Below are 22,215 nucleotides of genomic sequence, written 5' to 3'. Positions count from 1 at the left end.
ATGTCGCGTTGAATCATAACGTGACCATAAGCATATTTTCGAAATTAAAACTATCATAAATCATGATTTTTATCCATATCTTAGCAATAGTCAAAGAATGAATATTACTATTAAGATTCGGGTAATGTCTCTAACTGGCTTCATTTTTGTATGGATGACTGTATGGATGTTTCAACAAAACCTTTCAATATTGAAAACGTCGATTTCAAACTTCTTTCTCGATAAATGAGGATATCTCACGGTGAGCAGTAAATTCAGGGCAAATATATTTCACGAATCTGAAGAATCAGCACATAGATAACATCGAATATTGGCGAATAGAATTATTGCACGAATTCCTGATATGTAGAATCCCTAGTATGTAGAAATTCTAGTACGAGGAAATCTATAATAGAGATATGTTGATTAATCCCTGATTATCAGTATCTTGATATTTTTGTATAGAACCAGCTCAATTCGAAGAATTTTCCTTTAACTTGGAGGTGTCTTAAATCAGTACTAACTTATTAGATATTATTGTATGTGATTTATTAGTATTTCATTTGGAAATAATCCTTCCAATTGAGCTAAAAAGGGATTTTTTGAGGACATGGTAAAGAAAATCTCATTATGAATAAAATTGTGCTTAGACACAATTATCTATTGTAGTTTGAAAAAAATCTAATTATCGCTTATTATGAACATATCATAGTCAATAAATAGTTTCTTTATAATTACACGTGATTTGATCATTTACTGTGACATTGTGAGAGATTGAGCACTCTTATAAATATATATACCGTACTTGTAACCACAGTCCAATACTTATCGTGAAGAAAATACATCACAGTGATAAAATACCAGTTTCTTCACATACACACACACATACTTTAGTCGAAAAAATATTCGATGTATCCATGCACTTAATAATTGACCATCACTTATATTATTATTGTGGACGTGAATAAAATGAAGTTAAAAATTATTAAATATTTAAAACAATTTCATTTCACGATAACTTTCTAAGTAAAAGTGAAGCAAACAAATAAAAAGAATAGGAAAAATGCTTAATGTTGTTAATTAAAAAAAAAAGATCGTAAAAGATAAATATAATCGAATGTTTTAATTGTAATTTCAAATGTAATACATCTTCTTTCGAAGGTGAAAATTATTTAAGTAAAATTATAAATAAGTTTATTAATTTCTTTAATTGCGGAAATACAAAATATAAAAATTTTTATTTTATTATAATATTAGAAGATATTAAACAAATTCAACACATATATTATTAGAAGATATTATAAAATAAGAAATTTGATTCGGCGATCAATTTGATTTCTTCGATTATTTTTTGCTTGTTTAATGGAAATTATAAATTTTTTAAAAAATTTTATTCATTCATTCGTTTTTGTTTCCGTTTTATGTCTTTAATTTATATTATATTATGAATTTAGATTATAATTTTCCTAATGTTCACGTTATTATATTACCATTATATTATCATATATAGGATATCTTTATAGAATATATAGAATAATTCTTCTATAATTTTTAATTTTATAATTCATGAAAATTTATTCAAAAAAAAGAAAAAATAAAAAAATGAAAATTTTTTCATTTAAAGTTTTATTTTTGAGAATATTAAGTTTGAAAATTTTTCAAATATAAATGAGATTATCTATTCTGACTAAGTATAAATTATTGATAGATTATTATGTGAAAATAAGTAAAAAATTTAGAAGAATAAAATTTTATTTCTTAAATTCTTGTTTTTAAGAAAATTAAATAATTGAACATGTGCAAAAAGAAATTATATGATGAAGAAAATGATGAATTTTGAAAATTAATTTTTAAATAAAAAAATTTAATTTTGAATTTTTATTTTATATTTTTATATTTTGAACTTGATTCCAAAAAAAATCTACAATCATAATCATACGTAATAATAAACTAGTATAATATTCAAACACAATATAGATATTTGAGATATGTTAAGATATATCAATAAGTTATATAATTAGAGTATAAGAAGAATGTGTACATGTGTAGAATTTTCTTCATATAAATATTTGTTATGTGAACATTCTATTACATGACTTTTCTTATATGAACATTTTATTATATTTTCTATTTTATTATATGTTTATTGTATTCTGTTATATGAATATTTTATTATATAAACAATATATTTCCTATTCTATTATTTATTTATTATATAAACATTCTATTATATGAATGTATACGAATGTATATGAATAATTTCTTTATTTCTTATATAAAATATAAACAAATTATTTCTTTTAAAATGAAATTTATTTATTAAAACAATGCCAATAATGAGAAAATATTCTATTTTATTTCGAAACGTTATTTTAAAAATAGGATGAATAAATAAAATGGTTTGAATTGCAAGAACAATGTAATACTACAGTACTATATTGTAAATAATAATTGTATTAAAAATAAAAAATAAAAAAATGTATTAAAAATAAAAAATACTTTAATTTAAAAAAACTTACAAAAAAAATTTGTAAAAAATTTGGTTTTTTAAATATTGATTTTATATTATATTATATAATTTTCTTCTGTAAAGTTATTTATAAATAAAATATATTTATAAAATGTAATTATTTGTTTCATTCTGTTTTAAATATTAAATAAGACTTCATTTATTGTTCTATTATATAAAAGTTTTCTTATATGAATAATTATATTGTTCTTTAATTAATCTATATTAATGGAGATTTCATTGTGTATGATAATATCCAAAAAAAATTTTCATATTCTTTTTTTTTTTTTAACAAAAATCAATATATTATTTAATTAATTTGTACATATTGTAGATTTATAAGATAATATGTAATTTAATAAAGTAAACCTAAAAAAATATGATATAAATATAATATAAATATATATATATATAAGTATAATTTATGAATGAATATGGTAATGACGGTAATATATAAATGTATGTCCATACAAAACAATACTAAATAAATATATTACAAAATTCTTCAAATATATATTTTGTTCTTAGATTGTATTTTAATTTTTATTTTCATTACAATAATATTGTTACAATAATAATCAAATTTGGTATTTATAAATTCAAATATGAAATTAACAAAAATTAAGTATGTAAAACTCGAACATAAGTTAGAAAATAATCATCTATTATTAAGCAATTATATTTTATTATTTAATTGTTAAATTAAATAACCAAGAATTAGTAGAAATGTTAATTATAAATACAGAAATGGAAAAGAAATTTACAAATCAATTAATTTTAAAGATATATCTATAAAATTAAAAATATTTCGTTTGTAATAATAAAAATAATAAAATAAGTGATATAAAATAGTAACATATAAATGTACAATGTATATAAGTGTATATGAGTAACATATAAAGTGAAACAAAGAAAAAGATAATATAATAAGAAGATGTCAAAAAGAATGAATGACATAAAATATAAAGTATTTTATAGAATAATAATATAATATAATATAATTTTGTATTATTTCTTTTATAATAAAATGTTCTAATTTTATATTTTTATAATAATATTTATAATAATGGCATATGTGATGGGTATTTATCTAGAAAGTTAATTATTGATATGCATTTGCATATTAATTGATAAATTATAATTTCTTGATATATGATCTTTGCTTTGTAATATTTCTTTACATAATTTATTCTATTAAATACTTTCCTATTATATTATTTTTCTTTATGATGTCATATGTATTTTCTACATGTATTTATATCAATAATCTTCTTTTTTACAGATATATTTTTAATACTTTTTTGTGAATTTGTTATTATATGAACATTTCTATGATGTATCTTTTTACTTTTGAGAAAAGTTGTCTATATATATAATTTTTATATAATTTTTATGAAATTTTTTTTAGAATTTATTTTAGTTTTTGCATAAACTCATGATTTAGATATTAAAATATATGTGAAATTAGAAACTCATTTTCTATAATATATATATCATTAATAATCATCATTATGATACTTACTAATTTAAAAACATATACAGAGTGTCGAAAAATATGAAATATTCATTAATTGGAAATTTCTGAAATAATTTCCAACAATTTTATAAATCAAAGAAAATATATTAAATATAACAATAAATGTTGTTTTATTGATAAAAATTTATTCGTACTGGGTATTTTTCATTTCTGAATATTCATGCCATTATATGAATATTGAATATCGTGAATTAAAAAAAGTAGAATATATATATGTATAAAATTCTTGAAAATATTTTTTTATAAAAAAAATCACATTTAGATTTAGAAATGACATATCATGTATTTGAAAAAGAAACATAAGAATAAATTAAATATTTTTGAAACATTAGCCGCTATAATAAGAAACGGATCAAAAATTTCTAATTAAATTAGAGAATGATACTTTATCTATATATATTTTCTATCCAGAATATTAAATAAACATGCTTAAAAAGAATTTGTTTATTAGAATAATGTTTTTATATTAGAAAAATTTAATATTTTTTTCAGAAATTGTTTCCAAATATAATAATACCAAATAAAAACTTTTCTTGATTCGTGTTATATTTTCGTAAATTTTCATAAATCTGTCACTGTTCAGATTATCTGAATTGGAATCGGAATCACTAAATCACAATAACTGAAATAATTATAATTGAATGAAACTTTTAAAATCATCTACAATGGTATAAATGAAAATCATATTATTTTCTACATAATCATATTAATGATAAAATGAGAAAAAATGAGAGAAAATTATTATAAATATCTTAGAAAATGTAACAAAGATAAAATAAATCATACTTATTTTACAGATATACTTTTAATGAATAAGCAAAGTCGCAATAAAAGTAATTCTTTGATTAATGTCATCAGAAATCATGTAAAAAACTTCTCCTTTTTTATAAATTTATAAAAAAATTATAAAGTCTATTACTAGATTAATAAAACAATTTTACTTTACAATATATATTGGACATCTAAAAAAATTTTATAATAAAAGATTCATAATTATATCTAGAAAACAATAAATAATACTACATAGAATTAGAATAAGTTATACTAAATAGAGATAAAGAAAAATAGAAATAGAAATAATAAGTTATATTAAATTAAATTTCTATTTGATATTCAAATATTAATTTTTTAATATGTGATACAATTTCTGGATTAGCGTAAAATTCATTTTCATAATAAATAAAGAAAATTCTTTAATATTAAAAATCAAATAAATCTTACATGAAGGTGTGTTAAAATGACAATTATTAAGAATTTAAAGATTTTTCATTTATAAAATTTTTAATAATTTATAAAATTAAAACCAATATCAAGGCTCGAAGAATAATTGTAAATGAATCAATGTTTTTTCTCAGATTGAGAAATATAATAATTTAAAGAAATAAATATTTGCTTTGAAGATATATCGATATCTATTTTTTATATCTTATCATTTCAAGTTTAAAAGCAAGTTAAAAACAAGAATTAATTAATTATTACAAATTATTATACTTTTTAATTTTATGTTTTGCAATATTTCAGTACTTTTTAATTTTTTATTTTTCTTTTTAATATTTATTTGTTATAATAAATATATATTATAACATAAATTTGTTATGTGGTCAAAAGATAATTTTATTATTCAAATGAAATGATACGGAAAGAATTATAACCCAATTTTGATGAAATAATACTTTAGTCAGAGTTGAGCCAGAGAATTGAAAGTTTATTTATAAAATGTTAGTTAAGTTTAAACGAAGTGAGATTAAAGCTTTAAACAAGTCTCAATTTTGCTCTGTTTTCGCTTTATTTTATCTAACACAAATTTCAATTGCTTCAATTGCTAATTTACCAAATAAATCTCAATTCATGTTTTTATAAATCAACTTTTATGCTTATTTTAATCTTTAAAATTAATTCTTCAAAGTATATATTCTCGCAGATATTTTAATATTTTGTATAGTTTAAATTTATTTATTCTTCTATTTACATTATATTATATTATATAATTATATATTAGTTTTTTGTAATGGTGATTATTTTATATATTATGGCAAATATATATATAATATAATCATATTATCTTAAAATAGCTAAGTCAAATGATTTGTTATTTTTAATCAAATATATAGAATCCATATTAGCAATTAATAATTAATAATTATTAATTAATGTATAATTAAAAAATTTGAAGATAAAAAATAATTTTATTATACTATTATAAAAAAATAGTAAATACTTAATATTATTATTTAAAATTTTTGATAACAATAAAAATGAAAGTTTAAAAGATTTGAAAAATATTAATACTATAATAAATTAATTTTTAAAACTTATAAATATAAAATTACTATTCAATATTCTTTATCTTAAATTAATAAAATCTATCATTATTTAATTGATAAATCTTTAAAAAATCATAAAAATCGTAAAAATAGCAAAAAAAAATTAGATTTCATATCACAATTTCATATAAACATACATTAAAGATTCAATAATATAAAAAATAAAAATCACTAGAAAATTATGTAATTATTAATTATTAATTAATTATGTAATTATAAATAATAATTATTTAATAATTAAATTCTTAAATTAAATATCTTAAATTAAATTATCTTTAATTATATTTATAAAAATTTCAAAATATATTTAAATAATAAACACATAATAGTTCTTGAGGATTTTCTAACTTTATATGAATTCATAAAATGTTTTGACAAATTTAAATATTAAATATTTATTGCTATTTAGACTAGCTAGACAAAGAATTTAAAATAGCTTGATGCACGCATGCTTACGTGAACGCAAGAGAAAGTAACTAATATATATATATATATGAAACATACTTGCTTTCAACTTGTACATCTGGTTTTGAAGAGTTGCTTTTTCCTAGTAAAGATTGGAAAATCTTTGATATTTTTTTGCAATTTTTTTGTATTAATTTAATTTAATTCCTATCTCCTTCGATATTTCAATTTTTTTTATTTCTTCTTTATAATTTATAAGATTAAAAATTAGATACAAGATTATATTTGATGTAGAAATTATTTAGTATGATTATAAATTATTTTTAATCATAGATTATTATTATTGTTATTTTTCATTTTAATAATTAATATTTAATATAATAAAATATTTAAAAATTAATATACATTAAATATAAATTAAATACTTTTAATATAAATACATTTAATAATAAATATTAAATACTTTTCAGATACTTTCGACAATCTAAAAAAAAAAAATTTGAAACAAAAATTAATCAATTATACATAACATAAGCTATGAGATTTAAAATTTCTAAAAAATTTTCTTTAATGAAATTTTTTTTTGTGATTATAATGAACACCAAGATGAATTCAACAATCTACATGTATAACATAATATATGTATATATCATACATTATTATATATACATATATACACACATGTATAAATACAGTATGTACAGAATTATATAGAATTATATAGAATAGAATACATATACAATATGTTGGAATCTATACAATGGATCTATTATGTATAGAATGATATTATATTTATATATATCTTTAAAGATAAAAAATTATATATAAATATAAAGAGATATATAATCAAAGAAATATATAAAAATGTTCTAATAATATTTTTGTATATTAATTTTTGTGTTGATTTTTAAAATTGATCCAAAGATAATAAATTTCACGAAAATATTATGACTTTATATCTTGAAAAAAATGGAATAAAAATCAGTCTTTTTTGGTTAGTCATACATCAATTTGTCAATAATTAATATAATGTTATAAATTTTAATATATATATATTTCTTCAAAGAAATTGTAATGTCAATATAATGTTGAAATTCTTCAAATGAAAATGAGTCTATTTGATTGATTGATAATAAATAACATAACGTTATAAATTTTGAAAATCAAAAAATGCAATTTGAAATTTGCTTTTTTCAGAATATGAAAATTATATGCTTAACTTAGGAATGCATAATTTCTATTCGGTATTGTCACACCTATTTTTAAAATATGTTGTAATCTTTATAAATTTTCATAATTATTTTTATCAATACATCAACTGTTATTAAGTAAAAAAATAATGAGGTTTAATATTATATAGTTTTCATTACGAAATTTAAGCAAAATATCATAATATATCAAAATATTATATATATTATTAAATATTATATATCAAAATATCAATAAATTCAAAAATAATTTTCGTAATCCAACATTTAAAATGTTTTATATAATGCATACGATAATGACAATGAAATCGATTTTGTTGTTATACATATATATCTACTAAAATTATTTTTTTAAATCCAAATGATACATAAAAATCTTATAATAATTCTCTCATAATAGATTATAATAAATTATTTTATATTATTTAAAATAATATGTAGTAATAAAATATATGAAATATTATATCAATTTTATATCAATGCAAAAACAAAAAATTTTTTTTCATGAATATTAACCGATAATAATTAAAATAATATTATTTAAATATCATTAATTAATTTCATACTTTTCTATATTTTTTATTATGATATTTAAATTAAAATAAATAGATCTTTGATTCATAATAATATTAAAAAACTATATTTATTATATTTATCAAATAATGTTTACAACATGTAATAAATTACATGAATGTCATTCATTACTTATGATTTATTGTATAACGTCATGCTGTTGCTAAACAAGAAAAAAAATTTGTCTTAAATAAATATGAATGTTATGTAAATTACTGAATACAAAATATATATAGTAAAAATAAATTAGAAAAATCACATTTCTGCATTATATAATTTAATAAAGAATCATATGCAATTTATTTAGAAATCAATTTTTAATTGAATAATATTGAGTCCAAAATTATCATCATCATCATTATTATTATTATGATATATATAATATTTAATATTTTAATATTTAATAATGTTTCATTAAATATTTAAAATATTAATGATAATGAATGATATATAAAAATAAAAAATATAACTTATTTATCATATATTTAAATATTGTTTATTATAAAAAAATGGGAATCTTCTATAAATATTATTAAAAAATCAAATTTATCTTCCAATAGTCAATATATATTCTATATATATGTTAAAAATATAATCTGAAAATTGAAAAATATACATATATATTTATATAAATATATAAATTATATATATATATATAAATATATATATATATAATATATATAATTATATATAAATATATATATTATATATATATATATATATATATATATATATATATATAAAATATCAAATTTTATATAACATTCAGAATTTAAGCAAATATTAAATCCATGAAATTTAAATTTTACTTTAATTTTTTTAATAAAATCACATACATATTTATTAATTCTTTAATCTTTTATTATTAAGAAATTAATTTTTATTATACTATATAATTATATATTTATATATAATTATTATATATTATTTTATATTTCATATAAAAAAAATAATAAAAAAATTCACTTCAATAATTTTTAAAAAAGTTTAAGAGAAAAATAGTTTACGCTAGATAAACTAACTGATTTTACCGTTTTTAATATCAGATTAGATTAAAATATCTATTAAATTTATTCTTGGTTTTTGAAGTTTGGTTGAGCTGTTGTAAACTTAATTTTTTATTATAAATGTAATTTTTTTTATTTTTTTCATTTTATATTTAATATTATTATAATGAAAAAATAATAAAAATGTGTAGTTGAATATTAATTTTGAAAAAAATATATAAAATATATGAAAGGAAATTATATATTTCAATTTGAGTTATGTTAATTATATATATTTTTTTATATTAATATATAATATATTAATTTGATAATCTTATACTTTGTTTTGTTTTTAATTATATAATCTAATTTTAATATTAGAATCAATATAAATTTAAATTTATTCTAAATCAATAATAAAAGAATAAAATAAATATAAAAGTTAATATATAAAAATGTTAGTTGATGACTTACTTGAATAGTAATTATTAGTAATTATAAGTCATTTAACATGAATTCAAAATAAAGTGGAATAGCTCTGTCTTTATTGCAAACTATATCTATCTTATTTCATTAACAAAAATTTGCTGTAAAAATTGTTTGCAATTGATTAAATAATTCTTAGCATATATTTTTATGTTTGTCAACATTACAACTCTTTTAAAATTTTTTATTTAAAAAAAAATTATAATAAATACTTATAAAACTCAATTTATAACTGAAGTTAAATTATAAGATGTCTGTTTAAAAATTTTTTCTCTCCTTTTAAAAATATTCTTGAATTAAAATTGTATATATTGTAAATACTATATATAAAAATATATGTAAATCAAATTTATAGATAAAAATATTCATTGTTTTGCTTTAGATATTTATAAAAATAAAATTTGAATAGCAGATAAAAACAAAATAAATATTTTTTTATTAACTTAATGTGTAATGACAAATAATAGTTAATAATGTAAATTTTATATATTAAATAATAATTAGAAATTTAATAATTTAATAATAAATAATGAATAATTTTGCTTCCTATAAATTAAATCTTCATATTTTTCTGAATTATCAAATTTCATTATTAAATTTTACATTAAGTAATTTTATTAAGTATTATTATTAAGTATTATTATCATTAATAATTATAAATTTTTAATTCTATTTTAATTCTATCTATCTAAATATTTCATTATATAATTAATAATATACAATACTTTCTATATATGTATCTTTTAACTGAAAATTTAATGTTTTTTATATATTCTATTGTTTAAATCTTAATAAAAATATTAAAATATATATATATATAAATATATTAATATTATAACAATTATACATTTAGTATATATATATATATATATATATATAACAATAAATATATTTTATAAAATTCAAAATATTTAAAATATTTGTACTCTGAATATATTTTTTATATATTAGAAATCTTAGATTAAACTAATACATTTTAAACTATGAATTATAATTCCAAATAGAGACAAATAATTTTAAAAAAATTTTGATAATTGATAATTTAATTCTTTATGCAAAAATAAACAAACATATCATTAGAACAAATTTTGTTTTTTTTAATAAATCATATAATAATTAACAAAATTATAATAAATAATAAATAAATAATAATAATAAATAATAAATAAATAATAATAATAATAATAAATAATAAATAATAATAATAATAAATAATAAATAAATAATAATAATAATAAATAATAAATAAATAATAATAATAATAAATAATAAATAAATAATAATAATAATAAATAATAAATAAATTATAAAAAATAAATGTATAATAAGCAATTATTGAATTAAATTTCTTTGATTTATTATTAGTTAATGTATATTTATTATTAGTTTTTTGTATATTTGTATATTTAGTTTATACTTTTTGTATGTAATACATTCGGAATATATGTAATATATCATAATATATTTACGTAATCTTTCCGTATGTAATTTTCATTATTTTTATTATTTTTATTTTTATTTTTATCATAAAAAAGAAAATAAATCAATGTATAATTTATTACATAATTATTTATTGCATTTTAATTTATTACATTTTTATTTCCGTTAACAGAGATTTTTTTTATATTCCTTAAACGTGATTAAAATTAATTATATTGCATTTAATAATTATATTGCATATAATAATAATAATTTAAATTGATAACGAAGCAAGCAGTTATCGAACATATAAATATGACAAAAACATAACATTCGAAAATCGTTTATAAGAAAACAAAATATTTTTATATAGTAAATGACAACATTAACATATAATGTACAAACAGTAAATGTACATCAATATAGCTGTTCAATATATACAAGAAATTTTACTTCCGGCTAAATTCATAAATTGATATATATATTATTCAAAATTAAATTAATTCTATTATTCAAAATTATTTAATATACACTTCGAAATTTTCTGTTGACCAATGTTCTTAAAAACTTTGCCAGTAACCAATCACCATACTGTGTGTACTATTTAAACGTATGCTCAAGCACGTGCTGTGAATTTAAGTCATCATAGAATAGAAATTGAAATCATGATACGAATGATTAATGATTTTGATGTTCTTTTATCCAATAATGTTTATATCAGTATGATCCAGTTCAATGATACAGTTATCAATGCCATTTAGTAAATATGATGCAACAAAATGCAATTCGTAATATTGAAATGAATATATCAATAATATAATAATGCTAATAAAAGATTATTTGTTATTTGTTCATTATAATTTTCTATCATATTATGTTCGAATTCAATAATTTGATTTGTTTTAATTGGATAATTAGATAGGAATATTTTTTTTTTAAATTTAAACTATAAAACGATTGATTTGAATGTATTGATTTTTAAATTAATAGTATTATACAAATGTTTAAAATATTGTCGATCATAATATAAAAAAAAAATTAAGAAAAGTTTTCATAAAAACACAAATTTAATTATTAAATTTTATAATTGAAAATTTGAATAATAGATAATTTATTGTTATTTTGTTTTATAATGATATGCTACTTATTGTATTATAATTATTGTTATTTCTAGATGAATGTGATTGATGACATGTATTTTTGTATGAATTTAAGAAAAAAAGTTGTATGTCTTAAGATACAAGTCCATTTTAAAGTAAAATTCTCGTAAGTTTCTATCGATAATATTTCTTGCAAGTTGATACTAAATTGAGAATGGCTATACGAGAGTAACTTTCACTCTGAACACAATATAAAAAATACTTTCAAGGGCAATTCAGAATTTTGTATTATAAAGAAAAAATATAAAAGAGAATTTTGTATTATATTCATATCATAAATAATTTACAAAATTCAATTATATTATATTAATTTGTATTTAATAATAAATTCTTAACTTTTTAACAAGATAAATTTTTTATTAACTTTTGTATTTTTTATTTATTTTTATTTTATTGTTATATTTAACTTTTTTATTTTACTGTCAAATTTAATTAATATGATTAAGTTTTATAAATAAATAAAACTAAATTAAACTTATTTGGATTTTCATTTTTTTTCTGAAAGAGTGAATTGTTCAGAAAAGTATAATGAATAGAAGAAGATGTAATATAAACGATTTTATTCGCTTCATAATTCAAAGTTAACATTTATTAACATATTTTATCGATATTTTAACGATATTATATTTATTAAAAAAATTTAAATATCTTTCGTAAGAAATTTATCAGTCAAAAAGTAAATATAAAAATTTGATAAAATATGTATTATAAAATTGTTAAAGATACAATTACTAAAATTATTAAAAATATTCGGACATGCTTGACTTATATTTTTATTAATTATCTTATTATTACCTTAATAAATTAGAAGAAATGAATTTAAATTTATTTCTTTTGATAGAATATTTATTATATTTTACAAATATAAGTGACTTATTTAAATAATTTAATATAATTTTTAGTTTAAAAAATAAAATATCTTCTTTGTTAAAAAATATTACTAATGTAAAAAATTACATATAAAATTACATGCTGTTATATTAATTACATTACATTACATTGATTGTAAGAGATTATAAAACTTTTTGCTTTTTCAAATTTTATTTAATATTCATCGTTATTTATGAGAGTATAAATATTTTATTTAATTATTTTATTAATGTAATTTTAATTTTTTCAAGTAAAAAATTTTTTTCATTAATATATGAGATTGAATAATTTATTGTGGAAAAGTTATTTGATATTTTAATTAATAGTGGAGACATTTTAGATGAAGTGAATGATTTGTACATTCTATTTATAATATTATATTAATATTATTATTGTTAAGTTTAAAAGATTTTTATTTGATAATAAAATAAATGATTAACATTAATAAATGATTAAATAATGTCTAATAAATATAAAAACATACAAAATTTGCTTTTAATTTTGAGTTATTTTAAGATTTATGAATATTATTAATTGCCTATTTTCAATGATCAATATTATAATTTTTATACATATCTTCAAAAAACATATGAAAGTTAAAAAATTTTATTAATTTAAAATGTCTTTAAATCGTTCAAAATATATTTTTTACTATTTAAAATGAAAGATCTGAAAATTAATGGAATTCTTTTTTATTTTTTATATTCTTTGATGTATTAAATTTCAAAATGATTGAAATTTATGATTCAAATAATTTCTTATGCAAAAAACGTTTGACATCGAATTGTTTCAATTATATAAAAAAAAAAATTCTAAAAGAAGATATTAATTAATTGATCATTAAACATTGATTACGGTTATTACTTTCACATTCATCAGTATATATTCGGTATTTCACTAGCCAACAAGTACAATTACTTAAACGAATCTTTTTATTTACTACGTAATATTTATTACGGAAATAGTTCTATCTTTATTGCAATCCTGATTTTTATCATTTATTTCTTTGTTGCTTTTTTGAAGTATTGCTAATAATAAAACTATTATTGTTTATATTGACAATTATGAATTAAAAAAATTTTTATTGGTAATTTTAGAAAAGTTATTTTTTTAAGTAATAAATATTATTTAAAACAAATATAATAATATATATTGATGATAAAATAGTAGAGAAAAATTGAGAAAAATATAATTTTCCCATAAATAAAATTAAAAACAAATATAATATTCATATTTTAAAATATATTTATTTTTAAATAAAATATTTTTTGAAAATATATATAAATATATATTTGAAAATTTTATTCTAGGTTTTCTTTTATTCTAGGTTAATCTTTATAAATAAATCTTAATAAATAATCTTAATCTTTATAAATAGTAATATATTTAATATATATAGTAATTCATTTCCAAAATATATAAATAAGATATATAAATAAAGAACTAATTATTTTTTTATTATAATTAATTATAATTAATTTTATTTTCTTTCTCTCTTTCTTTTTGTTCACTTCCTTTGTTCTCCTTATTTTTTTCACGTATATATACTTTTATAATTGCAATAATTGTGCGTTTCTTAACAATAAAAATTGTTTTATTTCTGATTAACAGCATCTACGTATTATTGATATGTATTATGATTACTTTATTATTGATATTTAAATGAAATTTTCATTTTCATTTTCTTAAATGAAATTTAAGAATTTAAGAGATTTTTTTTGCTTATGTTAAAATAATTGCATTTAAAATAAGTAATTATTTTTATAATAATGAAATATCTCATCACACTTATAGTATATGCTTATAATGAATAATGCTGATAATAAAATTCAATATTATTGCGACAAAAGTATAAATCTTTGTTCTGATTAAAATGTTAAAAATAAAGCTGAAAAAAGAAGACAATATTTTCTTAAAGCAAAGAAAATATAATTTATTCTCGAAAATAACATAATTTATAAAATTATAATTTTATGTATTATTTTATTGTATATTTTTCAGTACGGAATACGTTTCAAAATTGTCATGATGCATTATATAATAAATAATACGTTTTGCTTATATGGTAAAATATTTCATCATATCATTTAAAAGATTAAAATAGACTGTAACTCAAAAATCATTTTTAGAGATAACTAGATAGAGATATATAATTTTTATTAAATATTTTTATTTATTTAAATTTATCTTCTATTAATTATTCTATTTTATTAATTATTGTCTATTAATTGATTATTCATGACGAAAAATATATATAAAATTTATATAAATTAAATATATTAATTATTATTACATCGTTTTATTAAAATATAATCATAATTTCAATAGTTTACGATATTTGATTAAACATAATGATAAAACTTAAATAAATGCATTTTATTTTTTTAATTTTTTTAAGATAATATTTTATTTAATAAAAATATATATATATAATAAATATATGTATATAATATATAAATATAATATAATAATAAATTAATTTTAATTAATGAATAATTAATTATTTAATATTATATAAATATTCATGTTTTATTATATATTTTTTGTGATTCTTGCTTCATTATTACTTACTTTTTATTTTTTTTTCTAAATCTGTTATAATATTTTATGTTTATACAATATAAAAAATCGGTCAAATAAGAAAAAATAGGTCGATCAGTGCAGCTCAATTCTAAAGAAATAGAAAAAATTATATAAAAAAATAATAAACATAGAAGAATAAAGCAAAGTAAACTTGTTATTATTTCTATTTAAGATAATTATAGAAAGAAGAATACTATAAAGAAGAAAAAAGTTCTCTTATTTAAAAATAAAAGATTTTTTTATGTAACTTTGAATTCTGTATATATGTATAAATAAATGTAATAATGCAAAAATAATTATTAAAATTAGGAAATATTTTATACAAACTGTACAGTGAATTAAAAAAAATTATTGTTTAAATATTTGAAAAAATAAGTTATGAATAAAAGATTATAAAAAATCTAAACTTAAATTTGAGAAAATATATATATTTTATTGCAAGCACTTATTATTAGCGAGATTTGTAAACTTATTCAGAGAAATTCACAATTCAAAATAAAATTTTTTTGAATTTAATAAACGAGACATAAAAAAAATATTTTATTAGATATTTTAAAAAACTAAAAAATTAATTAAATTAAACATAATTTCTATGATAAGGCACAAAAATTTCACTAAACTGTTCATATTTTTTTTAAATGAATATAATGAAGCACATATAATATATCTATTATTTTTAACTTAAAATTTAAATTTTAATATTTATCCATTTTTAATTAAAGTACTGATAAAATTTGAAAATCTTTTATTGTGTTTTAAATTACAAATAGAAAATGAAATTAATATGTTTCAACTTATATAACGTAAAATATAATTAATGAATATAAAAAGAGTTGCTTTTTTATAATGCAATACAACAAAACAGAAATTGGAAAAAGAATTATATATTGGATTATTCAAGTTGAATTATAAGAAGATAAAATTTTTTTGTATAACAAATGGTTAAGATATTAATAATCTCATGTAAAAATTTTCATATTTCAAAATTGATTTTATGAAAAAATTATTGTTTTTAACAATTAATATATAACATACAATATATAAAATTATAAGATATGTATATATAATTTTTTACGAAATTTAAATAATAAATTGTTATTAATTATAATTAATAACAGGTAATATGCATCATAAAATTTCATGTTTTTTTTAACATTCATATATTCGTACATTAGTATATATATATATATATATGTATGTATGTATATATATATGTACTAAATTGATAAAAATAAAAAATAATAAATAATAATTTTTAATTATTAATAATTATTAATATTAGATTAATATGTAAGTTCTGCCAAATAAAGTGTATAATTTGTTTTCTTAGAATTTAATAAATATTGACTTCATATTTGTTATAGTTCAATGATACAAGAGACTTCTCTTTTACCTAAATAAAAAAAAAGAGTTTTTTAATAATTTTTTTAAAATATTAATTTTTTTATATTAATTATTAAGATAATTTATTATCAAATTCATTAATATTTATTATTCTTTTTAACAAAAAAATTATTTTGAAGAAAAGAAAGAAAAATTTTGAAGAATGAAAAAGAAGCTAAGAAAAAAAAATGAAAAATTAGAACGTTATTTTATTAAATGTTAAATTAAATTTTATTAAATACTTGAAAAATTATTTTTAAAAAACTTAAATCTAAAAAATTTAAGAAATTTTGATTTTGATTATTTATAAAATAACAATATTCTGATATTTCTCATTTTTTCTCATCATTTTTTTTCTCCTTTTTCTTTTTTCAAAATATCTCTTCGAAACAAATTCCTCACTATAATTCAATAATTATACATAATAAGAAAGAATAGTTTAAATAAATATTATTTTGATATATATATTATCTTAATAAGAAAAACTTAATATTATCTTCTATTTAAAATGTTGGGAAATTTTTATTTTTACTATAATGATATCACAAAAATATCTGTTAATATCTGTTAATCTTAAAAAATTAATCAAAGATATAATTATATATATATAAATAAATCGATTTTTTTATTATAATGAAGTTTATCTTTTTAGATTTTTAGAAATAATTTATTTATAAATATTTTATTTTGTATATTAATAATTATAATAATATAATTATTTTGTATATCAAAGTGAAAGATTTTTCATTTTAATTCTTACAAATGAATTAAGAAAGAAAATGGATATTTACATTTTATTTATGTATAAAATCTAAAAATAAATAGAATTTCTATAAAAAAAAATTCGAATATTTATTATTTTAATTATATATAAATATAAATATGTACATGCTAATTTCTATAAAAGTTACATATTTTTTTGATTTGATGAAATATTTATAAATTATAATATATATTAATATATATATATATATATAAATATATTTATCTATATATATCTATATATATATATGTATGTATTATATATAAATTTAATATAATATATATAGAATAGAATAAATTATTATTAATATAATAATATAATATATTTTATGAGAAGATAATTCATGATAACACAAAATATATAGACATTTGTATAACTTCGATTCCTATGTCGAATTTATATTTTTATATTTATTTCTATAATAAATATGTATAAAATATGTAATAAAAATATTTGCAGTAGTCGTCATAAATTATGCAGATTATATGTTCCATGCAGTTTTTATTTATGAAAAAAAAAACAACAAATTCTATTCTATTTTCAATTATAAAAATAATAAATAAAGAAAAAAATTGATATATAAGTTACAAAAATATTTGATAATTACTAGAGTAGAACTTGGTGCAAAATTTATGAAAGTATATATATATAAGTATATATAATAATATATATAATATATTTTATTGGGAAATCCATAATCATTGATAATAAATAATAGAAGGGGAAAATTGAAAATTTATTTATAAAATATATACATTCTTTGTATATTTAAAACAATTTATATAATTTGACAATTAAAAAAATATAGTAAAATACAATATCTCTAATTTTTATAATAAAAACTATGCATGATCATTTTTTACACTATTTCAATTTTATTGCAAATTATTTTGCTCAAAATATAGATTAATTCATCTCAAAAAAATTTGTTTCATTTAAAATTTCTTGTACTGAATAGCTTTCTATTAATTTACATAATGAAAATTTTACTATTTTTAAAATAGACGATTATATCGATTTTAATGATCTCGAAATATGTTTTCAAAATTATTATTCTAAACAATTTTTTTCTATATATGATACAGTTTGGCTTTAGTTTATATATTATGTATATTATATAGATATTTAAAAAATTTTTATTAAACTTTGATTTATGATTGATAATAGTAAATATATTATATTTATCTATTTTTTTATAATAAATGTTAGATATTTATATCATTGTATCATTTCAAAATAATACTTTTTCAATACGAATGAGATAGTGACAAATATACATACATATACATATGTCGAAAGTGTTAAAATCATTATATAATTAAAAAATTAAATCATAAAACAGAAGTATAAAAAATAACGATAAGGCCATCGAAGATACTGGATCGCACTTTAACAACTATATTTACGTAATATTATATATGCATATATGCATGAGAGAGAAAGAGAGAGAGAGAGAGAGAGAGAGAGAGAGAGAGACAAAAACAGAGCCAGTATTATAGAAAAAAGAAAAAAGAATCATTATAGATTTGAGAATCAAAACCAAACATAATGTAAAAAAATAAATACAAAACAAATAATGAAAAGTTTTCAATAAGTTATTACGATAATATATATATATATATATTATTGTTTTAAGTATATATAATTTTATATATATGTATATAGGAAATTATAAAAAAATTATAAAAATAATTTTAAATAAAAAAAATATATTTTTGTAAAACTATTAATGATTTATAATAAGAATATTATTATTAATAGAAATTAAATATATTTTTTTATATTTATTTTGAATTTAAAAAATTGTTTATATATTTGTATATTTTATATATTTTTATTATATATATTTTATTTGTTTATATATTTTTTCGTTCGCTCTTATTTATTATTTCTCTCTTTTATTTTTCATTTTCATTATCATTTAGACTAGTCAATTATTCAAAAATAATTTATTTCTTATTTTTCATTTCATAAATGAAAAATAAATCTAAACTAAAGAAGATTTAAATACAAAAGTTGAATATATTTTTAATATATATAAATAAATAAATAATCTATATATATCTATATGTATAATATAAAAATATGTAAATATGTATAATTTATATTATTTTTAATGCTTTTTAGGTTTATATTTCTATTATTCATAATGAAAAAAATATGTTTAAATATTCTATATAAGAAATTGAAAAAAAAAGATATAAAATGAATGATATTGAATATAATATTTGTTAATATTTATTTTATTAGAGATTTTTATGTATCCAAATAAATAAATAATTAAAACCTTAAAATGTCAATTTAATCAATTTATTTATTTAATTAATTTATTTACCTAATAATGAACTTATATTATTTGAGCAAGAAATCATATAGGAAAAACCATGATATAAATTCCTAAAGTTATAAAAATTATTTATATTATTTTAAGGATCCAAATAATTTTTTATAGCAATAGTGAACAAACTTATAATATAAAACCATAGTATAAATTCTAGTTACAAAAATTATATTATATTACTTTAAGAATCCAAATAATTTTCATAGCAATAGTCAATAAAATTATAATAACTCAAACAATGAAAGCTAAAACAAATATATTTTACTATTATAAGTATAATAGTAAAAATTTTTGTTCTTTTAGAATTATTTTATTTATCTAAAATTTGTTTAATGTTTTAAAGTTTTAATAATTTAGAAAATATTTCAAATTAATTAACATATTTTATTATATTATACATATATAAACAAGAAGTAATATATTAATATGTGTTAATATGTATATATAATAATATGTAAAGTAATATAATATGTATTCAAAAATAAATTTTTTTTTCTAAATGTATATATATATATATATATTACTGTTTATTGTATTATTTATTCTTTATATAAATTTAAAAGTAAATATTAATAAATATTAATATTGTTAATAAATAATAATAGAAATAAATAAAAATAATAAAATAAATTTTCAAATAAATAAATTATTGAAATTTATTTCATATAAAAATAAAAAAAATGTTTAAATGATCAACATTAGAAAATGATAACATTAGAATTTTTAATAATATTTTAAACATATCTCTACTCACATTTTTGAAGTTTGTCTATCATGTCACAGTTTCACATGGCCTTCGATTTCATAATAATTGACAGTATTAACTAAAAAATTTTCGATCCTCCAACTAGCAGTTTCATATAACAGTCACCAATTATTGTTCATTAGAGATTGATCAATGATTAGTTTCTGTTTTTCATGAAATGTCAACAATGACAATTGCGAAGTACTGAAAGGCGAGAAATCGATTGATAACTAAAAAGATGCGACACAGAGAGAGACCGACACTCAACTGAACTCGACGAGCATACTCCATTCGAACGTTTCGAAATCTCTTGTCCACCACTTGGTTGACCGTTCTGCAAGGGGTGGGGACACAGGTTGGTTTATATAGTTGGTTTATATAGAGGATGATTGTAGCAGTTAGGTTGAAATCTCGACCTTGCTTGGAATTTGCTTCCAAGAAAGTGGGAAGAATGAAATGGTGAGAGCAGAATTGGAGATAATTTACAATTGTTATGTTATTAATTTTATTAATAATATTATATTAAAGTTTAAACTTGTTAATTTTTATAAATGCAGAAATATAATATTGGAAAAATTTATTTAAATATTATAGAAAAATTAAAATGTTCATAAATTATATTACGGCATAAATTATAAAATTACAATCTTTAAATTACAAAAAATTTTTAAATGATTTTATATTTATCGTTTCATTATAATATTCTCATGAATCTATATTACTTGATTGTTATATTTGTATAAATATAAATATAAATATAAATATAAATATAAATATAAATATAAATATAAATATAAATATAAATATAAATATAAATATAAATATAAATATAAAATTTATATTATATATAACTAATTATATAAGAAATTGATAAAATTAATGTTATTTTCATTTTAATTATTAAACTTTTATATGTTAAGAGATATATTTTTAGAAGCAATAAT

The 22,215-nt window shown here is 16.0% G+C and overlaps 1 protein-coding gene across 2 annotated transcripts in view; it reads right to left on the bottom strand.

Moving 5' to 3' along the window:
* LOC107995458 (pancreatic triacylglycerol lipase-like) overlaps positions 1-21,617 on the bottom strand; it is an 86,283-nt gene extending 64,666 nt beyond the window's left edge. For both annotated transcript variants that reach the window (XM_062079762.1, XM_062079763.1), the window contains exon 1: positions 21,281-21,617. In XM_062079762.1, the coding sequence (XP_061935746.1) occupies positions 21,281-21,282 (2 nt within the window). In that variant the 5' untranslated portion in view covers positions 21,283-21,617. The remainder of the gene's footprint in view (positions 1-21,280) is intronic.
* Between the last annotated feature and the right edge of the window lie 598 nt (positions 21,618-22,215).

The sequence above is a fragment of the Apis cerana genome, linkage group LG9, assembly GCF_029169275.1.
Source record: "Apis cerana isolate GH-2021 linkage group LG9, AcerK_1.0, whole genome shotgun sequence".
Classification (NCBI taxonomy): Eukaryota; Metazoa; Arthropoda; class Insecta; order Hymenoptera; family Apidae; genus Apis; species Apis cerana.
Note: the sequence above shows the minus strand (reverse complement) of the source record. Positions and strands in the feature narration are given on the sequence as shown.